Genomic DNA, 27,916 nt, shown 5'->3' on the forward strand with positions numbered 1-27,916 from the left:
CGGACACAGCTAACGGACCGTGCCGCCGATCACATTCTTCTTTCTCCGTCGAAGCAAGGCATCTCCCAAACCGGTCTACGGTCTCCTCACTGGGCTGCTGAAACCGACCGCGGACTACCATCTTCACCCAAAGGCGCAGTATCATTTCCATCTAACTGTCATCCATGAGATTCTTCAGGCTTACCTTCAAGTGCTTCGTCGACTGCTTCTGAATCCCCTCCGTCCAAAAGGCTGAACGGACCGCGGCGCTTTTGTCAAACATTTTTTCCATCTCTCGGCTGAGCTGAGGCTTATTTCCCCGACGTGCGATAATCCAAAAGGAAAAAAAAAAAAGAAAGAAAAAAAAAAGAAAAGAAAAAAAAAACAACTGCGATTTTTTTTTTTTTTTTTGCTTCTTCGATATTTCAAGAGAGGAAATTAATAAACTCAGAACCTCAAAAAAAAAAGACAGCTGGAGCGCTGAGTATTGTGGTTACGTCTCTTTAGACTGCCTCTCCGGGTACCTTCATAGCAGGCTACACTCAACTTCATCAGCCCCTGGACGAACAGCCAGCTCCTTTTTTTTTGTTATTTTTAAGAAGAACAAATATTTTTGTGTCAGTACCGAAGAATAATGTCTCCAGAGTTGGAAGAAAACAGTCAAGGTGAGTGAGTACAGGACATCAGAGCTCCACTGATCGCAGTGTATTTATATCCTTCCATGTGTAAACCAGCATAAAGCACCCTGCCTCTGCATCTGCTTTGGCCACGTTCATTTGTGGATTGAAGACTCCACATTGCTCTTGACATCACGTACACACTTGAGGTTAAATGGCTGAATATGTCACCACGGTTGACTGCAAACCGCCTGAAGTAATTTTGAAGGTAATGCTGCTGAGCATGTGTCTCCCCTGGTTAATCCACAAGAACTTCCTATTGCTCTCAGAATCACTGCCAAGTTTGTTTCTTCTATGTCAGAGTCACAAGGTAATCTTCTATCAGGTTCTACCTGTGACATTTGCACGACACTCTGCTTCCAGTGTATTCACACTTGAGGGGGATCTTAAGAACAAAAGATACCTCATGTTTTGTTGTTTTTTTTACAAGGTAGTCACACGCTGACTCTATCCTCACACTATCTTTAGCCATTATTCGGTTACCACATAGACGCTTGCATCTTTTGCTTCCCCACAATGCTCTTCCCCCCCTCCTCTGTCCACACTCCCCCTTAAACTGCTCTGATCTGGATTCATCTGCCTTGCTTTGCATCACACAGAGCCGCTGACGCTAGAATCTCAGAATGGGAGTAAAGATGTGCCGGCACGTTGCATCGACTTGTGCAGTGGCGTAATGGAAACAGAGAAAATGAACGCTTTGTGCGTAGCAGAGGGGGCTTGAGATGTACCTTGAGGCTGGTCTGTGCCGTGTTGTGCCGCAGCACACTAATCACTCTGTCTGTGAGACACAGACAGACAGAATGAACATCGGGGGAGGGCTCAGGGATGAGGACGGAATTGCTATTAGATGTGCTAGGGAAAGAAAATGCTGAATGTGACAATGGAGATGTATTTCAGTCATATTAATAGACTAAGCCTGCACTGACTATTTATTTCAATGAATGGAGAGTCCCCATCATGCTTCTCTTCCCATTCAGCAAAAGGCTGGTTTAAGAAGCTTGTAGCTCGTCCGCTTCCTCCACTGACGTCATATGTGAAGTTCTGAATGTGCACAGTTGAGTGTGACCGCATTTTCTCCAGCTTTCTTGCGATGACAACCTCAGCATTTTATTTTCTTATTCTTTTCCCTCTTCTCTCTTTTCTGATCCCTCTTCAGGTGAAATCAGCGTCCCCCAGATGGAAGCTGGGATCTTGTCCGAGGAGGAGGGCAGCGGGTCAGCTCGCCCACTGGTGCCCATGCCTGGAACAGACCCGGGGTGTGGTGAGGGCGGAGGGGCCGGCCCGCCGCAGACCCCGGAGGGAGCAGAAGCTGGATTGGGAAACGGGGATGTGGTGGTGCCGGCGCCAGCGGTGGAGAGAGAAACCTGGACCAGGCAGATGGACTTCATCATGTCCTGTGTGGGCTTTGCCGTAGGTTTGGGTAACGTGTGGCGGTTCCCTTACCTCTGCTATAAGAACGGCGGAGGTGAGTCACAAGGGGCACGTTTCACTTGTTCCACAAGTAAACACGACTAGAATGACAGGAGGAATCTTATCCATAAAAGCCGATTGAAAACAAAAATGTCTTACTGTAAGACTTGAAATGTAGGAAGTAATTGTGTTATCAGCAATTACTTCCTACATTTCAAGTCTTACAGTAAGACTTGAAATGTAGGAAGTAATTGTGTTATCAGCAAACATGTGTTTAAATACTCGTCATACATGATATAAATAGCCAGTGCAGGATTAAAAGTGGGCTGAAGGTCACCTGCTGTGTTGTCGACGACTGTTAAACATTTTAGGAGCTTGCACATTTTGATTTGCCAATGACTTCTCTTTTCTTGTGTGCTGTTTGCCTACCCCAACGGTCTGTGGCATTTAATGAGAAAGTCCACCTCAGGTAAAGACAGGATGTTGCTCAAGCTCTGACAGCCAAGTTACACAGATTACAATTATGCAGAATGTCATAAATACACTGATAAAACGTTTAGAGATACTACTGCCGTGGCATAAACATGTAGGTCATCTCTGAAAGAATCCCCTATTTTTTAAAATCATTTGGGAACATGTCAGAAAAAAAACCCCAGCATTGCAAGACAGAATGCTGTGTTAAATGTAAAATGTGTACAGTGCAGCATCTGCGTGGCTCTTTGCACGTAGTGCAGACACTCCCCCCCCTCTCCCCATGTGACATCACCGTAGTCATTCTGTTCACCCGTTACTTAACAGACACACATAGTAAAAGTTGCTCCACAATATTGCTCTTGGCACATATTCACCAGAAGTGCATGTGGCCATTTGAGCAGTTTAAAGTCTTGTTTTCTTTATCTGTGCCAGCTTGTACGATACTAACCCTTACCGGGCTGCATCGCTTGGCCTTGACTCGCTCTTATCTCGGGCCCATCCCACCGTTCCGTTTATTTTATGAGGCGTTACTTTGAAATATAAACTGAATGAGTGACAGTGTGCGCATACGTGTGTGTGCCCGCGTGTTTCTTAGTCCAGCCCTCGCTCTCAACCCCCCCCCCCCCCCCCCCCACCTCCCGCTATGAGTGTGTGTCTTGTGACCAGTGGCTCTGATACCCACCTTCTGGTATCATATAACAATGGCCTGCCTCACACAGTCCCCCCCCCCCCACCCTCTGTGCTCCTGCCCAGCACTCATGAGGCACACAAAGGTGCTCTCTCCCACCCTCCCGCTGATAAGGAGGCATATGGATATGTCACACAATAACCGTCCTGTGACCAAGCCAGTCGAATCCTTCCCCTCAGCGTCGACGCAGTCGCGCCGAGTACAGTACAGTACTTCACTTCATGCCCTTGGCTAACCCAAGGTACACTGCGTAACACAACAAAGGTATCAGATTAGAGCTGAAAGAAGGACACACTGTGGATATACTGTAAAATCGTGCAATTAATGCGCTGCAAATCTCGTGTGTGTTTGGAACTCGGCCGCCAGGCCCAGTATGTCTGGTCCAGTTATGATTACCGAGGATTTAATTAAGCTTATTAAGGGATACTTTTCCTTGATGATTTGGATAATATGTTGGGGTATGTTAGCACCAGAATTTTCTCCAGTCGTTTCATTCACTCCTCTCTGTGCGTCTGCTCTCTCTTTCTCTGCCTGCGTCTCTCTCTCTTTTCCCTCTCTCTCTCTCTCTCTCTCTCTCTCTCTTAGACTCACGCTCACCAATGTTTCCTTATATGGCTACAGCCCTCTGCTCTCAGAGAATGACATAAAGAAAGATGAGCTGATTGAGGCTCAATTTGTCAGGCGGCAGCGCTGTTGCAGAGCTGACCAGGTCAATGCCTTGGTGTGTCACTTTTTATTTGTTGAGCCTCTTGCTCCCCGGTTTTGCCCCCGTTTTCCTCTCTGCGATGCCTATCCATCCTTCCCTCCTCACTCCCGAGCTTCTTTCTCCTCTGCGTCATAACTGGTCATGTGACTCCCTCCCATCTGTACGCTGTGCTGGCATCGCGCACTTGTATTCTTGTTCAAAGTGAATCGCTGCACTTGCATTTTGCACTTCACTTCATCTTTTTTCCGCTGCTTTATGTTGAATGATATTTTTGCAAAACAACAACAGACCAACTGCTCATGGTCTCTTGCTGCTAATCAAAATAAAACAAGTCCTCAAAGTATTGTCAGGGTTAATCATTCCTCATAGCGCCTGCTTGAGTCTGCTGCTTAGCTGTCTCCTGAATTTGATAGTTTATTATTTGTTTTATTTCCATACCATGCAGCTTTTCTCAGTTCAAGGACAATACTGTGCTGTCCAAAAAACGCCAGATCTCATGTGGAATGGGAGACAATGTGTTTATCTCCCACATAGGCTTTCAGAGCGTCTTATATCTGCGGCTTTGCTTATCCTTCTTCCGAGCTTTTGCTCTTTTTGTTCCTTTAGAGTTTCTCCCTTCTTCGTGACAGTTACTTATTGTGTTGTTTACTTCATAATTGGAAACTTTATTTCACTTTTGTGTAGCTTGCACCCTTAACTTTAAACCAGAGTTGTTATGTATATTATATAACCGAACAACATCCAAGAGCAAGTGCTTTTTATTCAACTCAAAAAGTAAAAGATTTAGGTATAGGATGAAAAATACTTAGAAATCTACATGCAGTTCCAGTAGAAAGAAACATACACATGTATGTCAGGAGCTTGAAAGAAGCATCTGATGCTTCATATGATATATCAGTGTTTGAATATGATATACACTCTTTTTGTCTGAAACAAGCACAGGGAGTCACAGTAATTGCTTGGCCAGCATCAGTCCGCTGAAGGTTCAGTTTCTTTTTGATTGATGATGCGATGCATATATGTAAAAGGTATCATGTTAAACACATTGCATAAATAATGGATACTTTTAATGACCCCACTCTGAACTTTTGAATCGGATTATCTCCTTATTCAAATGTTTCCACAACATTATAAGCAGCATACCCATCACTGGGAAAACACCAACTCTCGAACAGTCAATGTAACACAAAAGAAACCCACTGCGCTTTTGTTTACGGAGGTCAGAACAGGTCGTCTTAGTTAGTTCATATACCGGACGCCCTTCCGGGAGTAAATCCGGGTCACTCAGGCTCAAAGTCAAGGCGGAAACACACCAAGTTGTTTTGCTCAAAATGTGTGTGTGTGTGTGTGTTTTGTGTCCTGCAGGGGTTTTCCTGATCCCCTACTTGTTGTTCGTGTTCATCGGGGGCATCCCAGTCTTCTTCCTGGAGATTTCTCTGGGGCAGTTCATGAAGCAAGGAGGGGTCTCTGCCTGGAACATCGCACCGCTTTTCAAAGGTGCTGATCCGACACAATGTTGGATGTAAATGATCACACAGAGAATTCGACAAGCATCACTTGAAATAATCTCCGTTCACTTCCATCCCCCTCTCCGCCAGGTCTGGGCTTGGCCTCGATGGTCATAGTGTTCTTCTGTAACACTTACTACATTATGATCCTGGTGTGGGGTCTCTACTTTCTCTTCCACTCTTTCACTGACCCGCTGCCCTGGGCCACCTGCGGACACCCCTGGAACACTCCGAACTGCACACAGGATTTTCGACGTGCGTGCCACAATCGCAGTGCTCCCCAGCCTGCACTGCCGCCATCCGCTGCCACCCCGTCTAACCTCTCCTTCTCACCCCCTTGGAACCTCTCTGCTCTCCAATATCTCAATGGCAGCTGCGTGGAGGCTGAGGGCATGCGCTCTCCGGTCATCGAGTTCTGGGAGTATGTCCAATTGAATATTGAAACTGTACTGATCGACTGAGGTGTAGCTCATTTTTAATTTGTCCTGTAGAAACTTGATATGGCTTGCTCAAGTTTGTTCAGTATGTTCACACTGAAGATAAGGTTGTGTTTGTAATTGGTGGACTTCTCCTTCATTCTTCAGACGGAAAGTGCTTCGCCTGTCTGGAGGTCTGCATGAGCCTGGTAGCATCAGCTATGAGTTGGTGCTGTGTCTCATTGCCACTTGGATCATTGTTTACTTCTGCATGTGGAAAGGAGTTAAATCTACTGGCAAGGTAAAGAATTTCCTGGCTGTACAATTCACAATACACAATGTCACATGCCAGTGTGTGGGTTTAAAAAGTGCAGATTAATATTAAAAGCTTTATACATATATAATGCACAAAACATTTCCTGTCACAGTTCATGGAGTGCAGACTAATATTTGCATGGCTTCCAGCAAAGGTTTAAATAATTGCAATATTTTGCCCTTTGATCCCAAATCTACTTTAGTGTAGTGAGAGGATCAGTGTCCAGACGAAAGCGCGTAGGAACACACGACAATATAAGCACACATGTATTCTGTGAGTGCTCGTTTTTATACTTGTTTTCAGTAACATTCTAATCTTGCACTGACCTCTGAATCGTTATTGTGTTGCACTCGACATACGTATATTAGTGTTTCAGGGTTATTGAATTTTAGTAGCGGAGAGAATACAGCCTGTCATTGTTTTCTATCTGTGTGCCCTGATACAACATATCGTTTTTGTAGCATGTGGGGAAATCTGTGTTTGCATAGTTGTGTCTCCAGAGCAGCCAAAGCTTAGAGAGTGAGAGAAAAAATAATGAAAGCGATTGAGCCAACCAGCTGTAAGCCGATTAGTAACTTTCCACCATGTAGATGTTTGAAAGCTGGAAAGAGGCTTTTCTCTCCATGTTCGGCGTAGATCAAGGCAAATATGTGCTTTCTCACTACTTTGCTTTCAGCACGCTGATTTAGACGTGACTTGATGCTTTCACTAGTTAGTGGGGGGTGGCTTTCTCAGCGTTACTTGACATAGACTACTACCTTCTGAAAAGGTCTGCCAAAAACCCCTGCTATTGCAGGAGGTTTACAAATTGTCTGGCTTTCCATTTACAGGCTACCTTTTCTCCAAAGTAACATGACAGGCCCCATTACACATCTACTACAGGGAGGACCTAATGGGCTTCTACTTTTGACTTGAATATTTGCAAAGCAGGTAATTGCCAAATCAAAGTGATGAAACATATCTAGGTACACTTGACCTTAGCTGGTGAACCATGTTAATAAGCACTAAACCATTCAGCTAGCCTGTTGAATTCACCACATACCTGATGTAATGTGAAGGGTTAAATGTTTACTGTGGCATTTTCTACTTTCACTTAATCTAAGTTAATGCATAGCAGTCACACTTCACCACTCCAACCTCAATATATCCTATTAATTGGTTCATGAGTATCCAAAAGTGTACCTGACGGCTCTGTATTTGATTCTCTCCGTAGGTTGTGTACTTCACTGCTCTGTTCCCATACGTGGTTCTTGTTGTTCTTCTGGCCCACGGCGTCACTCTGCCTGGAGCTTTGGATGGCATTGTTTACTACCTGAAACCAGACTGGTCCAAACTCGGAGAAGCTCAGGTTGAACTTTTATATAAGCATGACTTTGGGTTGTCATTAGTAGAGCAACTGCATGAATTAGATTTAAACAAAAAACAACAACATTATGCAACATCACTCACACATTTCTTTTTATAATAGGTGTGGATTGATGCCGGCACTCAGATTTTTTTCTCCTATGCCATTGGACTAGGTGCCCTGACCGCGCTGGGCAGCTACAACCGCTTCCATAACAACTGTTACCAGTGAGTTTATACACAACATAAAATCAGACCCCACTCTCACTGGAAGAAGGCCAACATCAACACAAAGTCACAGCTGGTCTCTGCATGCTTCTGTATTTGACTCCTGACTCAAATGCTCCCTCAGAGGAGATCAGAATTCCACATAATTTAGCCTTTGTTTCACTGCACACACGCTGACAGGATCAGCATAGCATAACCAGTCTGCCTTTACTAACAATCACATGAAGAAGCAAAAGCATCAGTTCCTTTTCGACTAAAAATAACACCACTCACATTCGCGCTGGCTTGATAGGAAAGTCTTTGCTGTTCTCCAGACACCACAATGGCCATTAGTCTTAAAGACGCTACTTGATTACATGTGGGATATTTGATTGAAAGCTTCCTAGCTTGCGGCTTTCCTTTGCAACCTTTTCCATCTCAGATCAGAATAGAAGCCAGTCAGTTTCCTCCATCATCAATATGTAACAGCTTCATTTTATCTTCAACCAATCACTATGATATGCACAATGAGCTCATCCAGCAAAATATCAATTATGCACTTAATGAAGAGTAAAGTGCTTGTGTTGTATATTTCCAGTAACAGCTGCTGTTATTACTGTAGTTTGATAAGCTTGGATGTGTTTATCTTAAATGACAGTTATGTAAACCTATTAAGGCCCCCGCAAGGTAGGATGTTCCATAGCAGTGAATCTCCAGATGTGCTTGCATATTTGGAATGCTCATGACAGGAGGGGTTTCATGAATAGCTCGCCATCTGACATTTTCTCTCCCTTGACCTTAATTGGAAGTTGAAAGATGAGTTCACAGTCTGAAGTATGTTTGCTGTGTTTCTCTGACACCATACTGACTGGCCCATGGGGGGAAAAGTGGCTTCGTTGTTTCTGAGATGTTAAAGTATATTTGGCACTCACAGTTTCCGGGGTTCAGATCATTTGCTATAAAAACATGTCACTGTATTCTAGGACTAATTTACAAGTTATAGGTTGATAACTCACCACTGTGTCCAGCCCAGAACGTCACCGGATTAGGAATAGGTTTGGGAAAAATGTAACACACATCCCAGAGTACAGTCGTGAGTATTTGTCCTTTAGCGTCTTCTCGTGTCAGTATGTCTCTCCTGTAATGATGGATTGAGATGATGGCACGGTTACAGAGGTCAAAATCGTCCCTTGTTTTTCCACCGCTACAGACTCGGAGCTAAATGTGTTCACCTGTCCACCAAACAGAAACATCCCTTGTAAACTTCACTCATTTATGGAAATTGTGGGAGGAAGGGAGTTCAGAACTAACTGGACTCACCACAAACTGTGATCTTATATCCCTTAGTCTTGCTTATTATTCCTACTGACGCAGTCATGTGCTCAACCTGTTCAGTCAATTTGCTTTGTTTCTTTTACTTTTAAGTTGTATTTTTATCAAAACAGAACAAATTTGGTTCCAAAGTGAGTTTATTTTGTTTTTGGATCGTCATGATACTTTTGAGGGGCCACATAATTTGTCTCCTGCAACATTAGCATTGTTATGGGCTGCTTTCATGATATAAACACTTTGCTCACTTATTTAGATTACCTACATTTGTACACAATAATCAGATGGATAGAGCACGCTGAGATTTGAGTGGGGGGTGTTTCTGAGAGTTAAAATGCAAATCTTGTTTATGCATTCCTCACATCAGACAGGATTCCTGGTTAGTGTTGCCAACAAGGCTTGACTTGTTGACGTAAACAGAGAGCCATTCCTCACCGGGCGGTCGTCACGAAGGACTTTGCTGACTAAGAATTTCAATGGGAACTGAGGCTGCAACATTACTGATTTATTTATTATTTTAGTGAGAGACACTGCATAAATGTAGGAAACAGCTTTTCCTTTGATTTCTTCTCCTCTCTGACCTTGAGACAAACTTCCTGTTGGCATGTGCACTCTGTACTCCATCTGCCAACCATAAAAACTGCAGCTTTCAGACAAATTGCTATCGATCCCATACTTACCGTCATGACCCATCTCCTCTGTGCTGGTGTTTGTCCTGAGCATCTTCCTTGAGCCTCATGTTGCAGCGTATATTATTATGCATCCTTTCCCCCCCCCACAATGCCTTTATCTCAGCTCTGTCTCCTTCGTCCTTTTCTCTCTTTGTAGGGATGCATTTGTGCTGGCTCTCATTAACAGTGGGACCAGCTTCTTTGCAGGCTTTGTCGTGTTCTCTGTGCTGGGCTTCATGGCTGCAGAGCAAGGGGTGGACATCAGTAAGGTAGCTGAGAGTGGTAAGAAAACCTCACGGCACAGTCTCCTAAACTGCAGGGCCATGAGCATCTACAGTATGTGTAATGAGAGTGCGCAATTCTTCTAAATCTTGTCTTTTTTAATATGCAGGTCCAGGCCTGGCCTTTATAGCCTACCCTAAGGCCGTGACTCTGATGCCTCTGGCGCCACTCTGGGCAGCACTTTTCTTCTTTATGTTGCTCATACTGGGTCTGGACAGCCAGGTAATACAAATAACCACACTTAAGTTTGTTTTCACATACAGTATATATTCTAAACGCTTAAAGATAGCATTCAGCTCATATGGTGTGTGTATACTGACATAAGGTAGCGCTGGATCCTTCTTTCGATTTAAACACGTCCACACAGTTAATCAACCGTTTCATGTCTTCTTTTGGTCGCACTTCCTCTCACCCGCGGCTGACACTCACAGTCTAAAGACTCCACACATTTTTCCAGCTTTATTATTGCATTTCTCAGCAGCCTGTTTGAGTCAGTGCCTACATCCATTGTTTTACAGCCCAGGGATTTGTCAATGAGCTTCTGTCTTATTCACACAGAGAGCATCTGTCTGCTCTCCAACCCATTCATTTACACTCACTTTCCATTCTCTCTCGCATGTCTTCTCCGTCTATATATTTCTTCAGTTGTATCCTCATTGGCCATGAATATTCCGCGTTTTCGACTCAATCATATAAAAATAGCCTCGCAGCTGTGATCCTCAACTCATTCGAGAGGCTGAAATGTGGGGCTGTAAATAGGCAGATAACTTTCCCGCATATTTGGGTCAACAGGCTCACCTCTAAAATCTCTATTGTTGGTGAGACACAAATAATAAGACTTTTAAATCGACCTGAGTTTCTTCCACCAGCAAGACCGCTGTACTGAACAAAGCAATTCTTTCCTCATATCTTCCCGTTTTATATTTCTAGTGAACATGACACTACACTATGTGCAGAATTATTAGGCAAGTTTGTATTGATGATTAATTTAATTTCTTAACAATGACAGTGCTCTCGCTCAATTTCAAAATGTCAATGAAGTTCAAACCGGACTGTTCAAGAAAGTAATAGTCAGGTTTTGTCTTTCTTAAGAGAATATCTCGGTTGATGTACAGACTTATAAGCTAACTGAATGAAAAGCTAATATATTCCCATATCACTTGTTTATTTACATCTGTTCAAGTTAAAATAATGATAATTATCATTAGTCAAAATAATACTTTGTTGTCTGATGGAGCTTTGTCCTGCATCAGTATCATAGTTTTCTTGAAAGATGCAGGCGTTTTTCTGAGCCACTGCTTGAAGAAAGTGTCCTCTAAAACTGACACGAGTTCCGGGAATTGATTTTAACTCCATCTTTAACCTGAAAAGGTCCAACTAGCTCAGCCAAACAAAATGTTTGACATTTCAGTGATCTCACGATCAAATAATTTTTACTTTCAATTGTGCTACATTACTCTGAAAGAGTCAGTCAAAACCCTTTTTTAGCCCAATTTCTCCTGAAGAAAACAATCTGCCTAATAATTATGCACATCTTGATATAAGGTGTTTGTCCCCTAAAGGATACCCCAATGCACATCGCCTGATATGCTCAGTCCATATAAACATTCGTGTTTTTACAGCATGGAGTTGAAAAATGATGAGATGGCCAAAATACTCCCAGTTGTGCATATGGTGTACTATGTCACAATATTTTTAGTCACAGTTCCTGTCAACCTCTCACAAGTTTCAAAGTTTACGCCATTCCATTCACCTCTGTGTCAACTCTCTTTTTATTCACTGCTTCCTCTGTGTTGCTGTCTACTTGTCCTTTCTCTTTCAGTTTGTCGGGGTGGAGGGTTTGATAACAGGAATCATGGACATGTTACCCCCTAAATCAGTGCTGGGCTCCCTGCGGCGAGAAGTGGTCGCTGCCATCTGCTGCGTCATCTGCTTCTTCATTGACATGTCTATGGTCACCGAGGTACAGTGAAGAGTTTTAGTTCTCATTTACAACAAAGAGACAAATGCTTGTTTCTTTATGAATACCAGCACATAGATCAACTATGGCCAAACCATATGTTTTATGTTTTACATTTCCATTTAATACCTCATGCTGTAATCCAGAAATGAACTTGGTGGGAAAAGGCCAAAGTATTTAAAGGGTGTTCAGGATAGTCACTGCTCTTTTGTTTTCCTCCAGGGAGGGATGTACGTCTTCCAGCTGTTTGACTACTACTCTGCCAGTGGCATCACGTTGCTGTGGCAGGCGTTCTGGGAGTGTGTGGTGATTGCATGGGTCTATGGTGAGTCGGTAGAAAAAATTCAAACGGCACAAACCGGTGAATTATCACAACATGAGGGGTAACTCTTCCCTTTGGCCCGTGTCAGGTGCAGACCGCTTCATGGACGACGTGGCCCGTATGATCGGCTATCAGCCTCTCCCCTACATGAAGTGGTGCTGGTCCTACATCACTCCTCTCTTGTGTGTGGTACGTGCTGTTTTATATGGCTTCCTCTGTGAGGTTTAAGTGTCCATTCCAAACTGCTGAAGGTTTTTTTTTGTTTTTTTTCTGTACATGCAGGGAGTGTTCCTGTTCCACGTGGTGAACTACAAGCCCTTGACCTACAACACAGTGTACACATACCCTCTTTGGGGTGAACTGTTTGGCTGGGCGCTGGCTCTGTCCTCTATGCTCTGTATCCCTCTCACCGTGCTCTACAAACTTCTGCGCTGCAAGGGGTCTTTGCTGGAGGTCAGTACGCCTTTGTACAGTGTGCCTTTGTATTTGCATTCTCTCGTTCAACTATGAGCAATTGCTGATAAACCAGCAGGAATGTGTCTCCTTGGATATCGGCCTCCCTCTCTTATCTGCTCTTCGAGCTAGTTGATCATCATTGCTCATTACACAGAGGAGGCTACGGCATGGCCATTCATCATTTCCTTGTCTGTTACTCACCAGCGGTGGCGACACCTCACCACCCCGGTGTGGGGCAGACATCATCTGGAGTACCTGGCCCCAGAGAGCGAGGCAAAACTGCTGCCCCCTGCAGGAACCAAGAGCACACTGCTCTTTGAGAGTGTCATCTGATGAGCTCCACTGAACCATGGAACACAGAGCCAAGGTCATCGTTGGCATCGGCGCGGACGCACGCACGCACACGCACGCACACACACACACACACACACACACACACACACACACACACACACACGTATGAGCAAAATGCTATTTACTTGTTTGTTTCACCAGATGTTTCAACACACACTGAGTTTTAAAGCCCTGGACCAATGGACCAAAGATTAGATTGGAGAAAAGCTGCAGCACATCTGCACCCACACAGTCATCACAGGCTGATAACACCCTCTGCTCTGTTTTCTGACTCTACCTCGCTGGCTCTCCCCTCTCTTTCCACCCCTTGCCTTCGTGCTGTCCTGTCTTGTTCTGTGAGTGTAACGTGTTCAGTGTAGTTGCAGTATCTTCCCTTCTGGCACCTTTCTGTCGGGATCTCAACATTTGTCCAAGCCATCATGTTGTATTGAAGATAAGCAGACACTTAAAAAATAAATACATCTGGGAGGCCCTTTTCATGAAAGGTGTCATATCTGCTGCTGATATGCTGTGGTCCGAGTGTGTATGTATGTAAATGCACGTATGCTCGTGCGTCTGTTTGTGTATGTGGGTGTGTGTCTGAAAGCAGGAATGTGTGTAACATCGGTGTCCTCATTTACATGTGACATTGCCTTTGGCCATAGTTTTCTCGCCAACTGTGCTCTCTGAATTAACTGTAAAAAAAAAAAAAACATTAAAAAAACTTCCATTTGCTAAAAAAATGAAGAAAAAAAAAGAAATCATTGTAACAAGACAATGCATCAACACATTGAGCTGTGTATTATAAACTAACATAAGTATCCAATGTATTGTAGGGTCTGTGAATCAGTGTTAATATTTGAAGGGGATGATGGTCATTATTTCCACCAGAAGAGAGTGAGAGAAACTTCGGACTGAACTGTGTAACAAGCAGGAGACTGGGTTCATGGGGAGGGGAAAGAGACTGGATGCGATGTCAGGAGAGAAGCAATAAATTGACTGATAAACATGGATGTGTTTTTGAGTGTCTTTATTATTACAAATATATTAATTTATTTCATAAAATAATTAGTGAACATGGAACACTCAGCAAACGTTAAAGAAAATACAGTCTTGATTATAGAAAATAATTTTACAGGGTTCAATTCATAGAAACATACATATCAGATCTGGTTGTTCTAAACATTCTGTGCGTCAAATAGTAAGAAAACAGCAGAAAATTAAAAAAAATAATTAAACAAACTATGTCTGAGATCCGTTGTCCAGAAAACTGTTTCCTAACATTGGTTCATTTGGTGGTTACAGTAGCAGATGACACTGGATCCTAAAAATAGACAGGAGCTCAAGATGTCAGGGGAATCAGACATGTGAATACAGACTATAAATACGCCCGCCTTTCATTCAAAGCACCTGCTCTTAGTAAATGCATCATTCAGCTTATCATTTGCCCTTGGAGCAAATTTGAGCGTTATAAACCCCTCCAGGAGGCAAAGTCATGGTCCGATGTTTATATTTCATGGATTTGTTGTGGAGAATATTCTACTTGTCAACAATAGTGACTCACACACAGTGCGGTGTGTGTGTGCGCGCTACGCCGCTCACATTTCGCCTTTCAGTCAACCTTTCCCTCTCTTCTCTCTCACACAGGCTATAAATACAGACTCCTATTAGTCCACTGTTACATTCTCCCACTCGGCCCCCACCCTGCGCTGTCTCTCGCCCCATAGAGGGAGAGCGAGCGCTGCAGTGACGTATTGCTGGCTATCTCATTAGACAATATCATAAAAAGCCAGTTGCCACAGCAACGGCTCCCTGTATTTCCATGGCAACCGGCCGCCATGTCAAGGTGGTGCATTCTCCTCCACCAAAAGGGGAGGAGACAATGGCGACCAATAGTGCGCAACGAGGCTGCCTGCAGCCTAAGAGGAAGAGGAGGAGGAGGAGGAGGAGGAGGAGGATTGTCGGGGTTGAAGCAATCTGATTTCTGCTGGTCACATCCTGGTGTTGCAGGAGATATTCTGCAAAAAAAAAAAACATAGAAAGAAGACCCATGAGCAAAACATGAGTGATGTGTAGAGATGACAGATGTCTGAGGGTTTCACAAACGTTTAATGTGACTCACAATCACAAAGTCCACCGGCCCCGTTTTGGCAAGAACATGAAGCACAGCATCATGAACAGTGACAAATAGTTTGCTCTTTGGGATGGAGTCTGAAAAAAACCCCGCCGTTTCCAGCTGGTCCACGACGCAGGCTGAGACGGGTTCACACAAAGAGACAGCGAGAGGCCGTTAAAGCACGACAGGGAAGGCATATTTTTTGATGTTAGGAATACATATTGAAATTTCTGGTGCCACTGAGGCTGAGTCCTCGCTGCATTCAGTGTGGAAGTGCTCTGTAGCCTGACTCTGCATTAAGGAAATTAACTGTGTCCTGTCTCACCTTGGCAGCCAGCAAGATAGATGTCCAGATCCACCTCTCCAAAGTCACTGAAAATCTGGCAGAGAAGAATAAAAACGTGTTTGCATTTTCTAGTCCTTCCAAAGCTTTCATTGTACACAATGTCTGCTGCTGTCACTCATCTGTTAATTAATCATAAAAGGATGCGCACATACATTTTTAAGTGTTTTTACAGTGACTGTGTCCACAAAGCTGCTGGAGGAGACGTCCAGGACGATGCTGTGTATGCGGGATTCACGGGTCTTCCCATTGTCCTCGTCACCCTCCTGTGAAAGCTGGGGGATGCAGCTGTCATCGCCGTGGCAACCCGCGTCTGAATCTGTGTCTGACATGCTGGTGTCAGGTTGGTAAGCCCAGTTGGCTTGGCCTTTCCCGAAGCTGTTTACAGCTGTTTGTGTCTGACCGAGGGCGATGCTGTTCCCTGCACCCTCCCCCTTCGTCCCTGCAGATATTTTCCCGTTGCTCATTTCCGATTCTTTAAGGGAGACGGATCGATTGGACATATATGACTTTGGGCTGGCATTTTTCTGCAAAAGTAAAAAAAAAAAAGATGAGATAAATGTGAAATTCATATTAAAAGAACTGCATAGACGATGCTTTGGTGTGACATGGGATATCATACTTGATTCTTAGCTTCCTTTTTAGCTTTCTTTTTCTCTTTCTCTTGTTTTCGCTTCTGTTTTGCTTCACATTTCTTCTTGGCTATTAGAAGCTTCCCAATTTCAATTCCACTCTGCAAAAAAAAAAAAAAAACAATAAAAAAAGGCAAAACATCACATTAGCGTGAGAGCGCAGAAAGTGAGACGACGGGGAGAGATGACCTAATGAAAGCAATCAAGACTGCTGTAGACTGTAGACAAGGCGTCGCATCCTGTAAGCAAATGCACTCAGAGTTCACGCACGCACGCACGCACGCACACACACACACACACACACACACAGAACCACTCACCTTCTCCTGCAGCGCCTCCAAGTACATGTCAGCATTTGTATAGTAGATCGTTGTGGATGACCGGAAAATTTTAATCCCTGGAATCTCTTTGGCCTGCGGGGAGAAATCAGGTGGAGGTGGGCTTGAGAAACTCACACCTCACACAGCTCTCATTTGCACCTTCTGGGTCCCTTAGGTGTAGTTTCACTCAGCTGAAATCTTCAGCCTCCTAATCAGTGTAAACAGGTCCAACTCTATGCCCAGAGCACGCTCTCTAAAGGGCCAAATGATGCAAATTTAGGGTAAATGATATTGTATCAACACAAAATACAGCAAAATACAGCACAGTGCCGTACAGACTATAATATTGGACTGTGTCACAAGGTGAAAATCAAAAGTATATCCCCATAAAGACACCTGATGATTTACTTTACATATCTGGAAGCTGTGTTTAGGAACATAAACGCTACTACTATCGGACGGGATTAATGTTTTCTGAAGCGCTAACCAGAAGGCATTCAGCAGATGTGCTAGTGTTTTCCATCTTTGTTTATTGGATGATTGAGCCTAATGGGACTAATGTGGTTAAGTTTGATAATCATCATGAACCAAAGTTTTAATTATAACGATGAGGTTTCTGGAGTCACAGGATCAGCATGGATCACAATGCATCATGGAAGTCATTTTCAATTGTTTCAATTCTTCAATTTCTTAATGCCAGCACAATTAACACCAACACTTGTGTGTGGTAGGTGGCAGCAGTGAGCTCCCAGTTTGACTTTATCAAGCTTCTTTGAATTACTATCAGTATTTTGGAAATTTGTTTTGTATTTTTGTTTTTTAATTCTTATTTCTAATAGCTCCACCATGTGTTGTTTTTACTTTTCAATCTGCCATGTTTCTTATGGGACTAAAGACAATCTCGACATTGGATATGAGGGACTGGATCGGAATGGATACAATAAATACCATTTTCTTACCTCCCTGTAGGTTTCTGTGTCCAAATACACATCAGTGCCTGGTATGTTCCCCAAAATGGAGTAACGGGGTCTGAAAGGTATTCAAATGTCAGCTCGAACGGCTCTCATCAAGTTCACATTAGTGACCGTTAATTGGAGGTGTGTAGTTACAGTTGGGTCCTGAAGATGACAGTGAGCATGGAAAAGCCGATGGAAATGGCCAGGCCCATGTCCAGGTTGAACAGAATGGTGCTCACGAACGTTACCAGCCACACCAGCTGAAAGGGCAACGTGAATATTTTCAGCAAACAGCATCAACTGAGCAAAACAGTGCACAAACTATTCGATGGGAGTATTAAATCTCACCAAATCCACCTTGTTGGTCTTCCACAGCACAGACACATCCATGAACTGCTTAAACATACCTTTCAAATTTACAAACACAATCGTGGACAAGACAGCCTGTAGAGCAAGCAGAGAGAGAAAGAGGTGAAAACACACCTGTAGCCTTATTTCAACCTGAACTAGCAGGAGAGAGAAGAGTGTGATACCTTAGGAAGGTCTTCAAAAAGAGCACCAATTTTCAACACCGTGATCAACACAATGATGGAGGAAATAACCCCAGCAACCTGATAAAACACATGTAATTACTCAACAATAAATGCTCAGAAAATGAACAACTTTGTTAGTTCATAAGTTCAATAATAATAATGATATGTTATGATGATGTTCCGAAATCCACAGAACAATCGACGTTTGTTTGGTACTACTGACTGGGTTTTGTTTATATCAACTGGTGGGGTTTAATTTCAACACTCAGATGTTGTTTAAAAAAATATTGTGACCTTTTTTTTTTGTACATTTCTGACCTTTTAAAGTGTGTCCCAAATAAAACTTTGAGTGTTATTCAAATGTTAAATAAAATGTTTTGGGAAGTGTAAAACTGGCCAACATTAAATTATATTTTCTTCACTAATTATTTCATCGTTGCATTATTGCACCAAAGGAGAATATCTTACTCCATGTTATTTCTTTCTTGAATTTGTTTTGAGAATAAATCATAATAAAAATAAATGGATGGAAGACAGAACTATAATTGATTTTATTGAGCCAGACATTTATATGATTGAATTTGAAGCTTTAATGTAAAATCATAATGATAAAAAGAGAGGCAGTGGAGTTAAGATTTTTACTGCTGTCATTATACTGTGAAAGTTACAGCTTACATGATAGATGGTGTTGTTTGATGTTGTGTGTGTGCGTACGCATGTGTGTGTTTCTTACTTGTGTCTTGCCTCCTGTGCTCTCCTGAACCAGACTTCGAGACAAAGACGAAGTGACAGAGTAGCACTGAAAGAAGCTGCCGACAGTGTTACTGAGACCGAGGGCAACCAGCTCCTGGAAAGAACAAATAAAAATAGAGAATAAAAGCCAACAGACACACATTGGGTCACAAACGGACACTCATAAGTGGCCATTAACACTGATGAAGACATAATATCATTAATGTCATACCTCAATCACCTCATTGTTCTGTTTATTACCTTCAGGGCCAAAACATCACTGGGGCCACCATAAATAAATAAAACACATTGCATTAAACTAAAAAGCTTAACCACGCACTCCAGTGATATTCTAAATAACTTTGGAAAGCTTGTGAAAATTCAACATAACATTGCTTTCCTAGACTACAACCACATACTGAGTTAGCATCAGTACAATTGACTTCTGTTACTTCATTCATTGACTTGAAGCTCCAATGCAACTCTCAAATGAAATAATAGAATTCCCCACCATTATTTGAAGTGCACAAGAAAAACGGGGAACAAATTGGTGTCCGAAGTTATTGCTGTCTGACAATCCTGGACAACCCGAGTCATTTTTCCACTAATGTGACAGTCATGGCCAACTGCTTGTGTTAAGTCTAATATTAGACCAAAGCTTTACCTCGATCAGTTCACAGTGAGTCAAATAGGAACATAGACTCCAAGTATAACTCCACCAGCTGGTTGTGAGTAACACATCGTGCATGTGTGTGTGAGTGTGTGTCTGTTTTCCTCACCTGGTTGCTGTCCACCTTGTAACCATGTTTGAGGCCAAATGTTTTGCCCAAGGAAATATTGATGGCATAGCCCACAATTGCCACAGCGAAGGCGTCGCCGACAACCTGTGAGAAGAGCGAGGACTCTGGAGCACGAGGGGCCTTGATCCTGAAACAGGTGGAAAAATAAACAAATTACAGACACAATGGAGAAAACAAGAAACCAACACTTTCCTATAATAATCTAAAAAAACTGCTATTTAATTCTTCATTAATTGCACTTTAATCAAGCAGCTTCTTGATCTACTGTGAGATTCATTTGTCTCATTAACATCTCCACATTTCTAAAAAAAAAAAAAAACAAAACATGACAAGTGGGACTCTTGAGTCAATGATCACATGTGGAGCCTGTGCGCTTAACTATACCCTGAGTCTCTGTTTCTTTCTCTGGATACATTTCCAACACGCAGTAATGCACTTACCCACTGGGAATTTCTCCAACCACATCAATATAGTATTTACTGGGGAGTCCACAGAAATGGGTAATGATTGTAGCTACTATAATCTGTTGAAGAAAAAGGAACAAAAACCGGTTGAATGTGAGGACTTCAGTTAAATCATTACTTTTCCAAAACACAGCCTCAGTTAAATGAGGTCAACAACCCTGAGGACAAGACGCCTCCTGGTGGACCACTACATGAAGAGCAAAGCAAAGCGAGGACTTACAACCACAAGCTCTATGGGCAGAGGCAGAGGCAGCTTGTGTCTGTAGCAGGCGTTGATTTCTTTCACCACAATGAGAACCGTGAGAGCCACGAGGCTGACCACCAGCTCTGGCACCTTCGTCTGAGGCAGCAGTCTGCAGATGTCCACCAGAGTCTGAGAGGGAAACAGGATTATCATGGCTGAAACACTGAAACAAATTGTTCTAATCTCTGCCATGCTGGTTGTCCCAGGAACACAGGGAGAATACACTGAGAGATATTTTTCAAAACAGAACAGGTGGTAGGTAACAAAGTAATGAGGTAACTTGTTTTCTTTTAATCCCTATAAGAACAGAACACTCATCTACTTCTAGTATTAATTTATCAAACTAGCTCTTGTTTCAATCTGTTTGGATGACGGTAATGATCCAAACCGAGGCTGCATCTGATAAATTCAGTGGTGATCCAGATCACATTAACTGAATACCAACATCTCCTGTTTACTTTTCAATCAAGATCCCTCTTAACATCTAAAATAGAAATTTTACAGATTGTGCATTTGCTATTGACTGGGCTGCTGTTTCTTCAATGACATAGAATAGAATAGAATAGAATCCTTTACAGGAACTTGCTGAACCTATCCTTTTTCCCCCTTTTTTAAAGATTGTTGTATTTATATGCAAAATCAATGCAACAACATGTATAAAATGTTCACATTTCACACATCTCATGCACTTTTCTTTTTTTAACCAAACTTGTGGTGCAATCTCAAATCCTTTTAGCCTCACAGTGTTTGTTTTGAGAAAAATTGTTGGCAACAGCTTGTTGCTTCTCAGGCTGTGAGATTCTGCAGGCTTTAGTGAGCGTAACTGCATGAACACAGTGTGGATTTAGACCCAATGTCATTTTCCTAGCAAAAAATTCAATCAAGGATCAAAAGCATTCATATACTGTATGTTCTTTTTTTTAACTAAAACAATGCAACCCACAGCAGACAGATTGGAAAAATCTGAGTCTTTCTCCACTTATATAAGCTCGTGGCTGATTTTACTGCAGGTTTCTGACCGTCCTGTTCCACCAGCCTATCTGTAATCGCAGTGATGTTCATGAGCACATTTCTTAGTGATGAAAGCTTTAATGTGCTTAAACCAGTAAAATTGTCACATAGATGTGTGGATGCCACACAGGAATTGTAAAGTTTGGACATCTGTGTTACACTAAACAAAAGAAAACACATACCATCACACCGTCGACCAGGGTGACTTACAGCAATATCATGTATCTTATGTAACTTGCAGTAATTCACGTCACAGCTGCACACAATATCAAACAGATGTGCAGAGGTCAGCTGAATGTCAGTGGAAACGAGCAGTGTTGGTGAGAAGAACCAGACAGAGTTCATTGTGACGTGTAAATAAATGTATTTTGAGCTGAGATTTACGAGCAGAGTTTTACAGTTGAATTGCTGTGGAGTTAACTTGTTTTTTCTCTTTTGCTTTTTCCTGTTCAGGTTCCTAAAGTGTCGCAGCTGATGCAAGCTGACCATGGGCAAAAGCAGGTTCACGAGAGAGACAGACATATCAATTCACACATACAAGCGGTTTAGATTCACCTGTTAACCTGTGGATTATGGGAGAAAACACACAAAAGGGAAAATATGCCAAATCTTCAACAAGACATGAACTGAGCACAGTGCAATATATTGCCTTAAAATGTTGCCAGGCAGGAATAGTGCAAACTGCAGTCGATTTGACATACTCACATAAATGAGAGAAAAAGGACCGGTGAAGCGCGATGGTTTGACTCCAAATATGTACTTGAGTTGGGAGACACACACATGACACGCTGATCCTGTTGTGTAGCCACGAACGAGGGGCTCTGACAGGTAGGTGACCACAAAACCAAACCTCACCACGCCCAGAACCATCTGAGAAAACAGAATGGAATGAAATCAAAGGTTTTTACGCCTGAAAAGAGGAAACTACATCTTTAAATATAGGCTTGCATGTTATTATTGTTATTACACACACCTGAAAGATTCCTGCCAAGAGGGTGAGGGAGCACGCTACCTTCACCCTGTATGCATCCCTTGCATCAATGTCCAAGTCTCCGGTCCCATTAGTCCCATTTACCATATAATTACTGTCTGGAGCCAGCTTTTCTGTCACGCCCCCAATCATTATGCTGATCACAGCAAATGTACCTGCACAATCACATATACACAAATGCATTAGTAATGACAGTCACTGCTCCTTTGGTTTCTCCTGAAAACCGACACACACTTGTTTCCACTCACCGATAGAGATGTGTCGAGATGTACCAAAGATGAAGTAGACCAGAACTGGGAAGAGGGAGGTGTAAAGGCCATACACAGGCCGCAAGGACGCCAGAAGAGCATACGCCATGCCTGGTGAAAACAAATGGCAGTTAACTGGGAATAGTACCACTTGGGAGTGGGGAAAACAAAACGTTAATGTTGTTAAAGTTGGAACATCTTCTTTAAATTGTTTTATTATGTATTATTACATATCAAGTTCCTTCCCAGGCAGGAAAGGCAAATTAATACTAAAAATTGTATGTGTCTATAAACTAGCTATAAATTAAGAGAAGAAATGCATATTTATATAGCCCTCAAACTACCAACGAGTATGTTACTAACATATACAGGATTAAACAATATATACATAAATAACTCAATAAACTGGGAATTTTCCACTAGGATGTGGGAATATTGGGAGCGTTAAAGTTTTTGAACGACATTAGAAACAGTATTTAACTGACGTCTTCTTTGCTGCTATGAGTCCCTGAAGCCTCCTGGAATCCCACAGGGCGTACTTTAGGATCTACTACTTTGGTTTACTTTGATAGCTGAATAAAATGTAGACCCCCCCCCTCCCCGGTGGTCCACGGAGGCATTGCAGTGGACCCGAGCAACGTCATTTCCAATAAGTGCATAAAAAGTTTTGTGTCGTTTCCATCAATTTTGAAATTAAGTTTGGTACTACATGAAAAAAAATCTAAAAATAGATATAATAATATACACATTTGTATAAAAAAATATCAAAACTGATAATACAGAGTGATGGAATACTGTGTTATTCCACATTTATTCACCAGTTTGATATGTGAAGGAGAAATCAACACTGGACCACAAGTACTAAATATGAATGTGGTTCTCCGATCACATTCATTGAAGGGGAAAGTCACAGAGGAACACGGAGCATCATATTTTACAGATTATTCTGTGTATCTGAGGTGAAAACTGAAATTACAGACTCATGATAAGTGTTTTTAATCCAAGCTAAACTGTTTACACATCACTTCTGGCCTGCGTTGCATAAATGTTGACGAGAGCTTGAGGTGGACTGTACAACACACTGAATGTGTTGAATGATATGCACGTTTTTGTTTGTTTTTCGTTCCTCTGAATGCATGATTCATACACTTTACTGCATTAGCCCGTGTTCACATTGAATCATTCTGTTCATCTCAAACTTGGAATCCTATCAAGTTTGTGATGTGGAAGATTTTAAGTGGGCCTTGGAATTATTCAGTTTGGGAACAGCTACCATAGGTGATGTTTTTTTGTTTGAGTTTAAGTTGACATTTGTCAGCAGATTTTCACAGTCCTTTTTTTTCCGCTGTTTCTGCCCATCATGTAAATGGATTTAATTGGGAAAAGACTCATCATTGTGAGACTTTTAGTGGTCATTAATAATGTTGAAGAAGTATTTAAATACTTAATTACTTCTTGAACAAATAGTGGACTTATTTCACTTGTCACAGACAAATAGAATTAGTTATTATAAAAAGCAACTTGCGTGTTATTTCTTAATATCTTTCTCGGTTGGGACAGTTGAATGTTGTGCAAAGCTGGCAGATTCACTCTTTAAGCTCAGCTGAAGTGAAATCACTTGACTGGAAGGCAAACGGTGGCGCACATGTCATGGTTAGTTCGGGAGATAGTAATACAAAACTCAGCATGATTCTACTTCCTGGATGAAATTAAGTTCGGCTAATGTTTAATAAGGCCTGTGACCGTGGGGGGAATTGCTAAAGTTAAACCTAACGGCAATCACATGGAGCAGGGAGTCTGTGGCGTCTCTGCTTTCATGTGTTGTTTAGTTTGTGTGTCTTTGACATGAAGTGAAAGAGCGCCCACGCCCAATTTCGTTGTTCGGAGCATAAAAAGGACTTCTACACTCTTTCAGAGAGGTTCAACTATTTTATCTATTGTGTAACATGATCACTATATTTTCAAGTGATTTGTGCATTGCTATGCTGTTTTTGGCAGCCCTGTGTTTAGTTCTGCTCATCAGTTCGGGACTCTATCCAGAATAACAACAACAAAATCAATGTTTCTTTTCAACATAAAAAAACCAAGTGGTTTATGCATGAATTCAGAAATACGTCTATGAAAAGCCCCCACGAACCCTGTTTCATTGTTTTGCAACTATCCCTTGCGTGAATCATTTTGTCATCATTTTGTTGCTTTCATTCAACAATTGGTGTTTGTGAAACAGTTGCATAAAACTTTATTGTGCTGAATTGCACCATCGTTTCAATTGTTTTCTGCATATATAGTGCAACAATCTCACGTGTGATATCAAGACTGAGGACACAGACATAAACAACTGGTGGCCCTCATGTGGCCCTATCTGCATTCTTTGTGGCCCACAAATTAGTCTTGTCAGCATTGTGCTCTGTTGATGACGTGGTCCGCCGCGTCGCCCTGACCGTGTCTCTGAAGTGTCCTTGGCACATTGGCAAATAGCTTTTGCTATTTGTATGTGTGAATGATTGTGGGTGTTTGGGTGAATACGTCTGCTCACGTGAAAGCATGCTGAGACTATTGAAGCAGTAAAATGCACTTTTTTTCCCGGTGAAAGACTATTTTTGAATTAAAAAAACAAAACACTTATTAGTTTCAAGGCTGATTTGAGGAAGTAGATCATTTTCTTCATATTTTCACCAGATGTCATTTATAATCACTGCATTACTTAATGTCGTTATGGTAACTCATCAAATGAATGCCCGTTGTTTAAATAAACTTAATTTAGCAACACACAACTAGTTATTTTTAATAAATTAGTTGCTTTCCCAGAAGAAGCACTCTAACTAATAACTGCAGTCATACCAGTCTTCATCTGGAGGACGCCTTTCTTTTCTCTGCTTTCACTCTCACTATTAAACCGATGCAATCATGCTTTTCTCATTTGTGACTAAACTTCGATCTCAAAGTGCACATCCATACACACACACCTTGTGGCAGATGCATGATTCCCACACTGCAGCCGGATACCAAGTCTCCCAAGGCATTTTCTCTGATGGAATAGCGAGGCAACCAGCCCAGAACAGGAATCCAACTCAGGATTATAAGCTTCACCTTGGATAAGGAACACCTACAACATGTTTCACAGAAATAATTAACAACCATGCCTCCTCATATGTAACACTGAAGTCATTCAAGTTTATTTGTATATGCATAGCTTGTTTGCATTAGTTCTTGGAGGCCGGTTTATCTTGAAGTTGGATTCAGAATGAGTAGATTTACATACAGATGTTAAATACAGTAAAAGCCATTTGTTGAGACTTCTCATGAACACTGGCGCAGACGAAACCTGGAACATGTGAATTGTAACACTTGCTGCCAGTTTAATCAGCAGGCCCCTTGAAACAAGGTCATTTTTGGATAAGTGAAGCATGTTTATATTATATTGTTCACTATAGCAGTCACACACATTCAAAATACACTTCTGAAAAACATCAGTTTGCTGACTGAAGTGGAAATGTGTGATTACAAAGCTGTTTCTTGGTAGGCCGATATGATTGTCAAAGGTTAATATAAAAGTAAACTGTGACCTTTGGCCCATGATGTTATTATTTAGCCTACAGTTAAAACAATAAACTATTTACACTCAAATTCCCAGTTTCAACTTAATTCACTGTAAAGCTGCTCAAGCCCACAACAGGTTTTCTGTTGTATGTTCGAGTCCGTACCTCCGCAGGTGGCTTGACTTCTATATTTACCTGAGGGAATCTTTGACCCGCTCACTGAAGGATGGTTTGGACGACCATGAGCCTTTCTGTGCCACTTCTTCCAGACGCAGCTCATCCAGAATTTCTCTGCGCACAAAGTACTTTTTCTCCCTCCTCTCCATGTCTGCTTGAGTAAATACAACAGACTTAAGTAAACCCCGTTTCTGTTGTTTTTGGGGGTTTTTTTCAGTTGAGGATCCTTGTCAGTTGAAAAATGAATTATGTAAAAAATGTTGCAGGTGTCTTTGCCTCCTCTCTGCAGTGACAGACAGCTCTGACTTCTTCAGCTGTTTTTTTGGACTGTGGGAGTGACCATTTGTTTCCTGTAGTTATAGAGAATGTCCACCAGCCCACACGTCACTGTCCTGTACACACACACACACACACACACTCACACACACACACACACACACACACCCCGCAGGTGTTAGTGTGTGTGCATTCCTGTATGCTCAACAGGGTGGAAACGAGCTGGGGGGGGGGGGTGCTCATCAGTTGCAAAACTGGTGTATCTAATGTTAGGATTCAGTGAAACACTGCAGATATCCACAACTTCAACAACAAACACGTTTGCAATTATTTACAGAGGGATTCATTCATGCAGATTTGCTGTCTGAGCATGCATTAAATGTTGTATCTTTATTGCTGTCTCACTCTGCTCATTCAGGAGATACAGTATCAAAGTTTTTTTTTATTGTCCATAGGAAAGTGATGACACTTTGAGCGATATCAATGTCCACTCTCAGAGTTTAATCCTGATGGATGTTTTGTGTCAACAAAAAAACTCATGTTACTTTCAACCTAGTTTATTTTAATAAAAAATTTTAAAAAAAAATGCTTTATATATGTGTCCTTACCATATATACCATGTTCTTCCTCAAAACCGTAAGGTATTGAAAATCTCAATTAAAACAGGTGGAATGAGCTCTTCTAATAGAGTTTTGTACACACTATGTTTTTTAACTTTTATCTCAAAGAGTCCAAAGTGTCCCTTTAGAATTACAGCTTAGTCAATAGAGGACCACTCAACTTTGAACCAAGTGACCTCGTAGTGCTAATTCATTAGTCACAGAGTTGACAGAACCCCCTTAAATAGTGTTTAAGTTGAGTTAATATTTAATAGGGAATCGGTCAAATATGCTTTGATTACTGATTGGGATGTGAGTCGTAAAACTGTGTTCAAAGTGGAAAGATGAGATGAATGAAGGCATTATTATTCGACCCTTTATCATTGCTCTTGGTAACACGTTTGCTTTGGCACAACAAAATTAACAAAAATCAAAGCTCAATTCAAAACTATTTTGTAAATGATAAGTTTATAATATCATATAAAGGTTGAATTAATAAGCATCTATTACTCCCAGTCAGTGCAACAGGTTAAAACCCTTGACTACACTAAGTCAGTGTGTGTGGAAATAACAGTTGAGTATTGAATGGATTTATGAATAAGGTTTTAATAAGCCATGTTTTCTGCACAGAATGAACAAATGTGTATGCGCTTTCAGCAAAAAGATGATGAAAAGCTGGTTTGTTCACTGCAGTTGGAGTGGTTTTCCTCTTCAGTTCCACGTGTTACAAGATATATAACTTAAGGTTTTGTATGCGTGTTTAAGTTGAACATCCTTATTAATTTCTGAGCTGCTTTTACTGATGATGATGAAAATAACCACTAAAACTTCTCTAAAAAAGGAAAATATAAAGTTCA

General features: G+C 41.8%; 2 protein-coding genes across 2 annotated transcripts; one reads left to right on the forward strand and one right to left on the reverse strand.

The window, feature by feature from the left end:
- The first annotated feature begins 29 nt into the window (after positions 1-29).
- LOC308130204 (sodium- and chloride-dependent creatine transporter 1) lies at positions 30-14,137 on the forward strand. The gene is made up of 14 exons (XM_080496425.1): positions 30-644; positions 1,813-2,121; positions 5,300-5,431; positions 5,533-5,863; positions 6,027-6,159; positions 7,388-7,522; positions 7,643-7,746; positions 9,883-10,007; positions 10,117-10,229; positions 11,830-11,970; positions 12,190-12,292; positions 12,378-12,478; positions 12,572-12,742; positions 12,950-14,137. The coding sequence occupies exons 1-14, from the start codon at positions 614-616 to the stop codon at positions 13,076-13,078; spliced, it is 2,058 nt and encodes a 685-aa protein (XP_080352551.1). The 5' UTR covers positions 30-613; the 3' UTR covers positions 13,079-14,137.
- A 932-nt stretch (positions 14,138-15,069) lies between these two features.
- Positions 15,070-26,333, reverse strand: LOC308130503 (solute carrier family 26 member 6-like; the record flags this gene model as incomplete). The annotated part of the gene is made up of 19 exons (XM_080496906.1): positions 15,070-15,096; positions 15,201-15,331; positions 15,520-15,574; positions 15,693-16,064; positions 16,160-16,270; positions 16,490-16,582; positions 17,449-17,518; positions 17,599-17,705; positions 17,794-17,889; positions 17,979-18,056; positions 18,712-18,825; positions 19,490-19,637; positions 19,951-20,033; positions 20,195-20,347; positions 21,935-22,099; positions 22,203-22,375; positions 22,469-22,579; positions 25,435-25,574; positions 26,203-26,333. 19 exons carry the CDS (start codon positions 26,331-26,333, stop codon positions 15,070-15,072), a joined length of 2,358 nt encoding a protein of 785 aa, XP_080353032.1.
- Positions 26,334-27,916: the final 1,583 nt, after the last annotated feature.

The sequence above is a fragment of the Blennius ocellaris genome (genome assembly GCF_963422515.1).
Source record: "Blennius ocellaris genome assembly, chromosome: 5".
In the NCBI taxonomy this organism is placed as follows: domain Eukaryota; kingdom Metazoa; phylum Chordata; class Actinopteri; order Blenniiformes; family Blenniidae; genus Blennius; species Blennius ocellaris.

What these genes read in the sequence shown, in the direction of transcription:
- LOC308130204 (XM_080496425.1), top strand. Translation starts at nt 614, where the DNA reads ATGTCTCCAGAGTTGGAAGAAAACAGTCAAG. An exon ending in GTTGGAAGAAAACAGTCAAG is followed by an intron (nt 645 to 1,812) that starts GTGAGTGAGTAC and finishes ATCCCTCTTCAG; the next exon opens with GTGAAATCAGCGTCCCCCAG. An exon ending in TCACTCCTCTCTTGTGTGTG is followed by an intron (nt 12,479 to 12,571) that starts GTACGTGCTGTT and finishes CTGTACATGCAG; the next exon opens with GGAGTGTTCCTGTTCCACGT.